The 12,668-nt window shown below is 35.2% G+C and overlaps 1 protein-coding gene across 2 annotated transcripts in view; it reads right to left on the bottom strand.

Annotated features, from left to right (window-relative positions):
• Positions 1–12,668, bottom strand: part of INTU (inturned planar cell polarity protein) — a 99,241-nt gene that overhangs the window by 48,499 nt on the left and 38,074 nt on the right. For both annotated transcript variants that reach the window (XM_078445766.2, XM_060654227.3), the window contains exons 4-5: positions 6,625–6,828; positions 2,429–2,547 (exon numbers count right to left, since the gene is read on the bottom strand). In XM_078445766.2, coding sequence (XP_078301892.2) covers positions 2,429–2,547; positions 6,625–6,828 — 323 coding nt within the window. The remainder of the gene's footprint in view (positions 1–2,428; positions 2,548–6,624; positions 6,829–12,668) is intronic.

The raw sequence follows: 12,668 nt of genomic DNA, 5'->3' as shown, positions 1-12,668 counted from the left end.
AGAGAACATATCTCAACATAATAAAGGCCTTATATGAGAAACCTGCAGTTAATATCATCCTCAGTGGGGAAAAACTGAGAGATTTGCCTCTATGGTCAGGAACAAGACAAGGTCTTGCTGAGCTGTCAGCACAGATCCTGACACAGGGCTCAAACTCACGGACCGTGAGATCATGACCTGAGCTGAAGTTGGACGCTTAACCGACTGAGCCACCCAGGCACCCCCAAAGTAATCTTGAAAAAGAAAAGCAAAGCTAGAGACATCACAATTCTAGACTTTAAGTTTTATTACAAAGCTGTAGTGATCAAGACAGTTTGGCATAGGCACAAAAACAGACACATAGATCAGTGGCACAGAATAGAAAACCCAGAAACAAACCCATACCTATATGGTCAATTAATCTCCAACAAAGAGGAAAAAAGAATATCCAATGGGAAAAAAGACTGTTTCTTCAACAAATGGTGTTGGGAAAACTGGACAGCAACACGGAGAAGAATGAAACTGGACCACTTTCTTACACCATACACAAAAATAAACTCAAAATGGATGAAAGATCTAAATGTGAGACAGGAAACCATTAAAATCCTAAAGGAGAACACAGGCAGTAACTTCTTTGACATTGGCTGTAGCAACTTACTTCTAGATATGTCTCCTAAGGCAACAAAAACAAAAGCAAAAATAAACTACTGGGACATCATCAAAATAAGCTTCTGCACAGTGAAGGAAACAGTCAACAAAACTAAAAGGCAATCTATGGAATGGGAGGAGATATTTGCAAATTACGTATCTGATAAAGGGTTAGTATCCAAAATAAATAAAGAACTTATAAAACTCAACACCCAAAAAACAAATAATCCAACTAAAAAAATGGGCAGAAGACATGAATAGACATTTTTCCAAAGAAGACATACAGATGGCCAACAGACACATGAAAAAATGTTCAACATCACTCATTACCAGGGAAATGCAAATCAATACTATAATGAGGTATGACCTCATACCTATCAGAATGGCTAAAACCAACAGTACAAGACACAATAGATGCTGGCAGAGAAAAGGGAACCCTCTTGCATTGTTGGGGGGAATGCAAACTGGTGCAGATGCTCTGGAAAACAGTAGGAAAGTTTCTCAAAAAGTTAAAAATAGAACTACCCTACCATCTAGCAATTGCACTAAGTATTTTCCCAAAGATTACTAAAACACTAATTCAAAGGGATATATACACCTCAATGTTTATAGCAACATTATCTACAACAACTAAATTATGGAAAGAGCCTAAATGTCCACTGACTGATGAATGGATAAAGAAGAGGTGGTATATAAATACACAATGGAATATTACTCAGCCATAAAAAAAAAAGAAATCTTGCCATTTGCAATGACATATATGGAGCTAGAGTATTATGATAAGTGAAATAAGTCAGAGAAAGACAAATACCATATGATTTTACTCAACATGTGTTTTTGAATGCAAATTTATATATTAAATATAGCCTCAGTTACTAGTGTCTGGAAAATGAGTCCCAGAATTAAACATGACTTTTATTTAGAAAACAAGGAAATTCTTCTTGCTATTGTCTTGCAGATCTTATCTTTTAGAATCTTAGAGGTGTCATTTTTACCAAAAGATGGGAAAAGTTAAAGCCTTAGAAAATCCAACTTTATATTTCTAAAACTTTTGAAATATTAAGAAAGAAAAATGGTTTGTAATCCCTAGATTTATTTTATTAAAAAAACAAAAAACAAAACTCAACCAAGTTTTGAGCATCCTCCTCCCATAAGTTAACTGTGGCATTTCAAAGTCAGGGCTTATAAATCGACTTTGAATGGGATGTGTGGCTCTATAACTGAGTATATGGTATATTTTATTTTTCAAAAAATTATTTCACATCAGTGTTGTTTATTCATCAAGTTAACTTGCACAGATGATACAAGGAACATTCTAGCTCCTCTTCTTAAAGTGTATGTGTATTGTGTTTTTTTCTGTCATTGTTGTAGAACAGACTATTTTGAACTACATGAAAAATGCAGTGTTCAGTCATTCTTACCAACCACAGGAGTACTGCCTAGCAAATTAATAATCAAGACAAAAACATGAAAGAGCCCAGACTCAACATAATGTCATGCTTAAGAAATACCACCTTCATGAATAAATGCTACAATATATGTCATTAGTCCAAATTTGTTATTTAAAGTATGCCAAACACCCAGATCTACAGCTGTATTGAGAACTTACACCTTATAGGTGACCGGTAGAAATGTTAGGTAAGAAACAAAATATCTGCAGACATCATATCTGCTATATAGATATCTACATTATAGACACAAATATATTTGTATAATAAGTACTTGTATTAGTATTTTGTCAGAACCAAGGTACAGAACTTGCAAGAAATAGAATAAAAGCTAAATAAAAATCAATTCTTACCTAGTAACTTGTGTCCCAGTTACATTTTCCAACATGTCACAGAGTGTGAGAAATATCCCTCTCACACTTTTCAGTTTCTGAGATGCATCAGAAACTGGATAATGATAAAGAATTTCCTGCTGTTAAATGAAAAGAAAGAGAAGTGATCAACCCCCCCCCCCCCCCAAATTTTCCAACCATTACTTTTGTCATGGAAACTTCAGGCTTTGTACTATTAAGAAAAGAACAAAAAAATGAATCCTTTCAGCTTCAGGGGAAGTTTCATTCAAACAAACACAAGAAAGGAAGTATGTCTGGAATTTTAACACATTACCTAGTATTTAAAACACTACATTTGGAAGTCAGTTACAAACTGTCAAAATTGTTCATAATATGAAAATATATACTGAGTAGGACACTCATTAGTTAGAATAATTACAATTAATTTCAATATTTTAAACTTTAATCTCCTTTACAATAAATTCTAATAATAATATATTATTATATTTAATTACTCAAATTTTCTGATCTCCTGTGGTAGTGTATCTGTATGGATACCACATGTAACTTGTAAGAGTTTTTAATTTTAATTACTTTCATTACTGACATTTAAAAGATAATCATCATCTTTGGTGAAATCATTAAATCCTTATTCAAACATAAGACGGTACTACAATTAAATTTACAAAGTAAGAATACAAAATGAAAGTAGTGCAAGTAGAGAGAAAGCAGTATTATGATATTATAATATCTTATCTGTCTTAAACTTAAAAGGGTTTGCCCACCACAAATTAAACTTTAAAAGAAAGCACATTTTAAATTATGGAAAAAACTAGATCTATAAGATAATTCACAAAATGCTTAATATATATTTTTTTGTTTTCAAGAAAAGCATGTTCCCAAGAAACAAACAGTTTTTATAAAATAAAATAAATTTCAAAATCAGGATAGGCATTGTGCTAGACCTTTTACACAAAAGGATGAATCATTCTGTACCTCACTTTTTTGTTGTTAAAACAACATGCTATTTTCGTCACAGGTTAAATTAAAAGCAGGCAAAATAAAAATTTCTATATGAAATCATAGAGAATTCAAAGTAGCTCCCAGTTATGCTATTTAATATTTAATATCTGTAAATATTAATACAGTCACTATTGAAAAGCCAAACTCCTAACTTGGATCTTTTCCTTGATTCTCTCTCTAAAGAGTGTTCTACATCTTATTTTGATCTCTCATTACAAGAAATAATTATGTGACTTAGAGTCCATGTCTTGGCAACTTTTACATCATGACAAATACAAATAATTAATAAACTGGACACACCTTTTTTATACTTATGAAGCACATTCAATATATGCAAATTGCTATAGAATATGTTGGCCAAATACACTCTGCCTAACCCTCAAATTTTCTTGCAATATTTCTACTGTAAAACAGTTACAAAAATCCTATCTTTAAAAATTAAGCCAAACATCAGTTAAGATCTTCTGTTATGCTTATTTAGTAAAGTTAAACCTTGACTAGTAAATGCACTTATTTGCATTTGGTCAAATACCAAACACCACTTTAAACAAATAACCATATACTCTTTGATTAAGTTTTTGAAATTTTCAAATCTTATAACTTGGAGAATACAAGTTATTAACTATGTAACTCACATGAAAACTAAATGACCCTATGACATTTTATTGTATGCTAAGTCATATTAGTAAAAAAAGTCATTTGAAAAAGTCTCTATTCCAACCTCTGCAGCAACCAGCCCAGAAAGCCTCACTGTTAAGGACCTGGCAAACTCAACAGTTTCTAACCAGTTTAATTAGCTGTCTTTTTAGACACTTGTTAGTGGCATGCATTTGCAGCAGCTTCCACTCTGTTCAGTAAGAATGAAAAGCCTCTCCTAATTACAGTGTTGATACAGGGCTGTCAACAGACAGAAACTTGTTCATTTGAGAGACATCTACACACTTTCCCATGGAAAGAAAGGCAAAGATGACAAAAGGCCTCAGCAGTATTCTACTCCAGGATGACCTAGAAAGTTTCAGTAGAAAGTATTCTACTCCAGGATGACCCAGGATTTTGTTGTGTGTTTTTATATAATAAATGGTTAAATTTCTCATTTAACTAGTAATACATGCAAGAAATCAGAATAATTAACTTTAGGTTTTTCTGTTTTCAGAACACAGAAAATTATAAAAAATACATATAAGTAAATCCTTTCTTTTCCATTTCAATTATTGACTAAATTTTGATATACAAAGAAGCAACACTTTTGAAAAAAATTTTAAAAAAAAGAAGAAGCAGCAAGACGAGGAAACACACTCCTTGGATAAAATGGCTTTGGCAATGAGAATATAGGCTGCAAGGATTTCAAAAGCAAAGAAATGTAAATTAGGTAAAAACTTTTTAGATCTCCCTTGTGCTTGAAGCATTATGGTAAACTAGATGCTTTGAGAGACCTTACGCTGTAAAACAAGTAGAGTTATGGCTCAAACGTAACTTGTTGAACTGCTAGATATGTAAGAAGGACATCTTCTCCATACCCTTTCAAGCCCCTTCCCAGAACTGCAAAGCAAGCTGGGAGTGGTGAGTGGTGGGCCGAAGGACAGAGGCAGGGTTGCTTTGAGGGTTGATGCCTACAATAGTGTCAGTCAGGACACTGAGTATTGAGCTAGTGGCTAGGTAGGTAAGCTGAACTTAGCACCGTTGTGTTAAACCCGGATTCTTGAGTAAGGCTGAAGTACCCTAGGTCAGTGGCAGAAGCAGAAGCAGCAAATTCTCTCTGGAGGAAGGCATTCCCACTTTTAAACCACAGGACTCGCAAAGATAAAAATCAAGCAGTTAAGTTTAGTCAGTGATCACCAAGGACACAAGAAGGCAAACCACCACAAGTCTTAGGACGTAGAGGACTCAGAGTTGGTAGAATGGGCAGATAAAGGATACAGAAGAACACAGAATATACATGAAATACTTACAGAAATAAAGTATAAAATCACTAAGACAAGACTACCAGTAGAGAAAATAACTTTCTACCTGAATGAAATAAGCAATAGTATGCGCTAACTTCATCTTCTTCTCAGCCACACAGAAAAACTACATTTTCTTACCTCCTTGCATTGGGAGAGACCATATAACTAGTTCTAGACACTGGAACATGGGCAGAAGTGATGTTCTAATTTTTAAGCTAGGACTCGGGAAATATCCCATGAGATATTAAATGCTTTCTCTCTTCTTTCATTGGTGAACTAGATGCAAAATGATCTACGGCTCTGAAGCCTTTGGAAATCATGGAACCACTAGATGAAGGGCTCTGACCACGGAGCAACATGAGCAGGAACATTTATATTGAAATAAGAAATAAACTATTATGTTAAGCCACTAAGACATCAGAGTTGTTACAACGATTGGCCTATTTTGACTAACACACTGTAGTAATAATTATAAAGCACCTTTCAAGATGAGGTGAAACAACATCATCAGATAAATAACAACAAAAAGTATTTATCATCAAGAGACTTTCACTAAAAAGAAATACCTAAAATATATGTCTTAAGAAGAAGAAAAATGATCAAATAAGGACAGTTAGAGACATAAGAAAGATAGTAAAGAAAGTGGTAAGCATTTATGTAAATTTAAAGAAGGCCCATTTGTATGGAATACAGTGGATAAAATATGCATTTTTATAATGTATTACTTACATATTTTATAATATATAAAATGTCACAATAATTAATAGTAGTAACACTAGTATAATTACACCCAATTTCTGGAATTTTTAAAAAAGTGATAGCACGAAAATACTGAGGAAAATAGCATGTATGTGAAGAGGGGAAATTGGAATTAAGGTGTACCAAGGGCCTTGAATTATTTTAAAAAAGAGTTAAGGTACTGCTTTAGAGTCTGCTAAGATAAATATGACAAAATTTTAAGAGCAATTACTAAAAAAATAGAAATAAAGACTACAGCAACCAATAACAGGTAAGAAAAATATTATGGAAAAAGTAGTTCAAATAGAAATTTCTAAAGAAGATGGTAGAAACAAATTCAAATATTTCAGTAATCTATAAATGGACTCATTAGGTTTGTCAATTAGAAGATTGTGTAAGAGACATACCAAAACCATAAAGACACAGAATGACTGAAAAAAGTGCTTATTATTCACCTGGAAGACTATAAAAGATCCTTATTCTTTTCCTTTGCACTTTTGAGAAGGCACTCACCTCTTCCTTTGATGTTTCCGAGTCAAGCTGTAGTGTGAGATACATAACGACATGAGGAGTGTTTAGGATATTTTGCTGGATCCCTTCAACCTCTTCTCCCCACAGAAGTTTGACTAAATCACTTGTGTTCGACTGTGTCTTTTTCTGTTTTGGTTGAGTTGTTTCCTTTTTCACAGCATATGCATTCTCAAATGTCAGTTTTACCTTTAACAATTAAACAATGTGTTGATTTTTCAACAAGGGAAAGTCAGCTGCAGTTTTCACAAAAAAGGGTCTGTACATGCATATATATTCAGGTACACACAGTATATCTAAATATCATCCTAGAATATGAGCTCTTTATGGAAGGGACTATGTAGTCTATTTACATTTCTATCTCTAGCTCCTAGCCTAGCACATATTATTACAAATATTTATTGAATAAGAATTTATAATTATGTGTACAAAAATTCATTTATTTAATCACTGTATTCTAAGTTACTGACAACAAAAGGAAATGCCATGGAAAAACAAGAATTCATATGATCTCATAATTTCAAAAACAGCAACACTATTACTATGAATGCTGACAGCACTGATTCATCTGGAGAAGGGAAAAAGAAGATTTAGGATTAAAAGGAACTTCATAAAACCAGATTAGCTTTCCTTTCAAGTGAGGTGATAGTCAAACATTTTTCTTAGACATTCTTTGAGGTCCTTTAAATTAAAGACCAAGGAGGGGCGCCTGGGTGGCTCAGTTGGTTAAGTGTCCGACTTCGGCTCAGGTCATGATCTCATGGGTTTGAGCCCAGTGTCGGGCTCTGTGCTGATAGCTAAGAGCCGGGAGCCTGCTTTAGATTCTGTGTCTCTCCTTCTCTCTGCCCCTCCCATGCTCATGCTCTGTTTCTCTCTGTTTCTCAATAATAAATAAATGTTAAAAAAATTTTTTTTAAATAAAGACCAAGGAAAACTATCAATGTGCTGGATCTCGGACCATGACCCTGAGAAGATTATCAGTTTTATCAAGACAGTTTTATTTTCATGGTTGACAAGATTGGTAAGAGCCAGAATGTGGCCATCCACATTCCAGTTGCTGAAAGGAAGCTTCCACTTCTCAATTACCTTTCCTTGAAAAAGGAGATGTAGATAGTTGAGTTTGGCCATGAGTTGGGCAAAGATAACTCATTCATTTTAAAGAAGCACCAGTGTGTATCTTGACTAAAAGAAGTTTTCACTAGAGATAGCTAATTTGGTATAGTAAGGACATCATCATAAGCTATATAACCACAAAGTATTCCTGTGTTTAAAATCTTATCAGAATATAGATGAGTAAAACAGGATATTCTAACTGTAATAATCCATAAAGTTTCACATTTAAACATTAAAGTGTAATGACTCTTTTAAAATTAGGTTAAATTTGAAGTCAGATGATAAATTCATGCTTATCAAGAATAAAGAAGTCTGCTCAACATACTTTAATATGTATATTAAATCATCACACTGCATCCTTTAAAAGAAATCATGCACAACCTAAATATATACAATTTTTATTTGTCAATCAAACCCAAATAAAGCAGGGGGAATGTCTAGCCAATATTTAAAAGCAGATAAAATTGTACACATTAAGTTATATTTTGAGGGGAAATCTTTAAAAGCTATTATCAAGATAGTAATAAATAATCTCTAATTTTTAATAATTTATTATGAGTTACCATTTTTAAGGCCAACTTTAAATATGTGATGAATACCAACATATGTAGTCATTCTTTTTAAAAATGAGCTTTATATATTTATATGTTTTCATAAAAAATATTAAGCATATTATTTTTAAAAATTCATTCATAATCACACCAGCCCATCTAATTATTGTTAGTATTAGACTATAAAATAAATTTGTCCTGATGAATAAAACCTTCCAAAAGAAAAATGTCCTTTTTTGTTAGCAAGGAGGGACTATTTATGATTGTATTCCATTTTGCTTATCTGTAATTGTCTGTCTGTGGCATTTCAGGGGCACCAAATTATCTCTGTCTACCTAAAGTGGATTTAGTTAAATAAACATCTTTTCTAAAATAAATCTCAGATTTATGGTATTAAGTAGAAAAGAGACATGAGGTCTAAATTCATCAATATGTATATATTTAAGGTAAACAGAAACTAGGTCAAGATCAGCAGTAGTCTGTATTGAAAGTAGGAGGGGAGAAATTCTTCATAAAATTTTCCTGAGGACTGATAATCATGGTTTTCTTTACAAAACATGTAATTGTATTCCAAACAGAAAAGATAAACCTTTACTAAATTTCTCATGTTTGCTATAAACCTAATGTTGAAAAATGGGTTCTTGATATTACAACACTGTGTCCAAAAAAGGCTGAATAGAAAATTGGTATATTTGGGGCGGGGGGTGGGGGGGGGAAATATTAGGCAAACTAAATAAAAATATAAAAAATTAGAGATCCTATATGGGAACAATCAAGCATTATCTGATGAAACTTAAGATGACGGTGAGAGCTGAAGAGATGTTGCTTTAGAAAAGATCTTAGAAGGATGTGAAAAAGAATATTTGGAGTGAGGGGTTTTTTTTTTTTTTAATGTTTATTCATTTTTAAAAGACAGAGAAAGACAGAGCACAAGCAGGGGTGGGGTGGAGAGAGGGAGGTGCACAGAATCTGAAGCAGGCTCCAAGCTCTGAGCTGTCAGCACAGAGCCCAACACGGGGCTCGAACTCACAAACCACGAGATCATGACCTGAACCAAAGTCGGACGCTCAACCGACTGAACCACCCAGGCACCCCTTTGGTGTGAGGTTTTGATCCAAAAAAGCAACAGGTAAGCATTAGATGGCCTGAAAGACTATGTTCTGAGAGCTGCATCTGTAGTAGAGGGCAATGCTCAACATATGTCTGCATAAACAGAAATACAAACATAAGCATAGACATATAAAATCCTTGAACAAGGATCTCATGAAGTGAATGGCTTGGTGGTTGAGGGTCCTTTTATCTGAGAATGAGAATTTAAGTGTGTCCAAAAGAAAATATATGGGAGCCTTTGGTGGTGTTCCTTGAAAATGTGAGAAATCCTAAGAATTTGGGGAAATTCGGAACCTAGACCTCATGACAGGATAGATGGGAGATTTGAGATTGTCCTCAGCGGTGGGCTTTGGCGAGGAGCCATATATATAAGTGGAGTGGGGGAGGAGAAATCTGACTGCAGGGAGCACATGATGAGTGACATCCTAGGGAAATAGGTGTCAGATAGACAGGCTGGGTCTGTGTTGGGAGTGTCTGTAAGAGATATGCATACCAGTGGTGAACAAGGAGAAAGGTGGTCTTCAGAGAAAGAAACATGCTTCAGCACAGGGAGGGCATCTTTCCCAGCTGAGATTCTTGTGGGTGGAGAGGTCAAAAAACCAGGTGTAACTAACCAAAAATGACAAAAGGAAATGAGGTGGTAAACTCAAAATGAAAATTCACTAATTTTACTTGAGGCAGCAACAACAACCTAAAATTTAAGACTAGTTTGCTATGCTTAGTGAAAAATGACATACTTGAAAACTAATGTTATACTTGGCAAACAACTGCACTTCTTTTCGGTGGTGTAAGGACGTTTTCCCCTCACCATGTCACAAACTCAAACAAATACACAGACCGCAGAACCATCCATTAAAATTCTTTTAAGAACTATTTTAGCCACCATTCTTCTGATTTAAGTAAAGTTAGCTTCAAGTGCAAAGATGATTACACTTTGGCCAGACATTTTGAAAAGCTTACATGCTAGGTAGCTCTAAAATGTCAGGATATCTGGTTGCCTTGATAAAATGAAAATGGGTGAGACAACTAAATTAAAAGGTAAGTGCTATTTTTAAAAAGGGGTTGATATACATAGAATTTTTTATAGAAAAATACTTTTATTAAGAAACATCTAATGTAAAATAGTTTACATGAAACTTCCTATTAAAGGGTTTTCATTTCTGTTGTTCCTTCCTAGATGTTAACCTGTGACATGTTTTATCATTCCTTGTTGTGGGTCTCTCTCAAAACATTTTTGTGTGTGTGTGCAATTTGCCCATTCTTTCTTTCTTCCTCTCCTTCCAGTTCAGGAGATGATGTGCCTTTCCTCAGGGTCTAAGGACATGCTCTCTATAACTCATCACTTCCAAAATCTTGTTTCCTTAATTACCCCCTCTCTACTTCTAACTTTAACCCTTCCATGTAACCAGCAATGTCTCTTCAGCCTCTGTCAAACAAGCAAATTCTTTCTCTCCATGCCATCCTCTTCAGAGATGGGAACGAGGGAGGTTGTCAGAATCTGAAGCAGCTCCAAGAGCTGACCAGTCTCTCACTTCTGCCTTATGGCCCTCACAGTCTCTCTCACAACACCTGGCTACTATCTGCATGTCTGATCCTTTCTCCTTTGTCTGACAGAAGCTTTGAAAGTTCCTCCATCAAAATTCTGAAGGAATTGAGTCTATCTGAGTCAGCAAATTCTCTCCCCTTGATCCTCTTCTCTTTTGGACAATCTCACTGAGTTACTCAAGACAAAACCTGGAAGGCACCTTGGACTTCCTTTTATTCTGCAGGAAGTATCCTCTTCAATTCACATTATCTTAAATGTAATCTATTCCTTCCTCCATATCCACAGCCAAAACCTTGCTCAGGCCTTTATCACCTCTCTTCTGACTGCTGTGAAGCCAGTCACCTGGTTTCCTAAACTCCAGTCCCATTCAGAGTGAAATATTCCTAAAATGCAAATCTGACCAAGTCAGTCCTCCACTTTAAAAATATCAAGACTGGGTAGCTCAGTTGGTTAAGCATCTGACTTCAGCTCAGGTCACGATCTCACGGTTTGTGAGTTAAATCAAACCCCGCATAGGGCTCTCTGCTGTCAGGGCGGAGCCTGCTTCAGATAATTTGTCTCCCACTCTCTGCCCCTCCCTGTTCATACTCTCTCTCTCTCTCTCTCTCTCTCTCTCTCTCTCTCTCAGAAATAAATAAAAACATGAACAAATTTAAAAATAAAATATCAACACAGATGGTTACTTCTGGGTTCTGAGAACAGAGAAGGTTTACACTTTTTTTTTTAAATTTATTTATTTATTCTGAGAGTGAGAGAGAGAGAGAGAGAGAGAGAGCCAGCATGCTAGCTGGGGATGGATAGAGAAGGAGAAGGAGAATCCCAAGCAGGTTCTGGGCTGTCACTGCAGAGTGTGACTCAGGGCTCGATTTCATGAACTGTGAGATCATGAACTGAGCCGAAACCAAGAGTTGGACACTTAACCGACTGAGCCACAGGAGCCCCCAAATACATATTTTTAAAAATTTTGCCAGTCTATTTCCTAATCTTTCCACAGCATATATGAATATCACTTTTGTGTAACAAGAAAATAATAAAAGTTAAAAAATTCCACCCAAATATCATCTCCTTTAAGAAAACTTTTCCCCCCTCTCTTGGTCCTAAGAAGTACTTGAGAGGTAAGAGTCTGGGACTAATGTTCCACAGGCTGATCTCCTTAAAAGGAGTTGGCTCCCTCCAAATCTCCAGGAAAATGAACTATGGCCCAGTGCTTAATGCAATCAACCCTGGTCAACTGCAAAATATGGACACAAAAACCCTGATCAAGCCAGGAGTGGGTGGTATACTACCTGCACAATTATGTGCTTGTAGAATAAATAAGGGCACAGAGCTGTGGCAGGAGATCAAAATCACAAAAGTAGGTAATTAGAAGGGTACTTGCACCTCTGTTGTCATTTTAAATACCTAAAACCTCTTTTTTTCAAACCTACAACTTCTTAATTTAAAACATTTCAAACCTACAGAAAAGTTGCAAGAATATAATAATTACCCGTGTATTATTCCTCATCCAGTTTCAACAATGTTTAACATTTTGTTACATTTCCTTTCTCCTTCTCTTCTCTGTAATATTCCTCTCTCCTTCCATCCTTACTCCCACTCTATGTACTAAAAAAATATTGACTGGAACACCTGGGTGGCTCAGTCAGTTGAGCATTCAACTTTGGCTCAGGTTATGATCTCGCGGTTTGTGGGTTCAAGTCCCACATCAGGCT

Source organism: Panthera onca, chromosome B1, assembly GCF_046562875.1.
Source record: "Panthera onca isolate mPanOnc1 chromosome B1, mPanOnc1 haplotype 2, whole genome shotgun sequence".
Taxonomy (NCBI): Eukaryota; Metazoa; Chordata; class Mammalia; order Carnivora; family Felidae; genus Panthera; species Panthera onca.
This window is presented reverse-complemented; position numbering and strand designations above follow the sequence as displayed.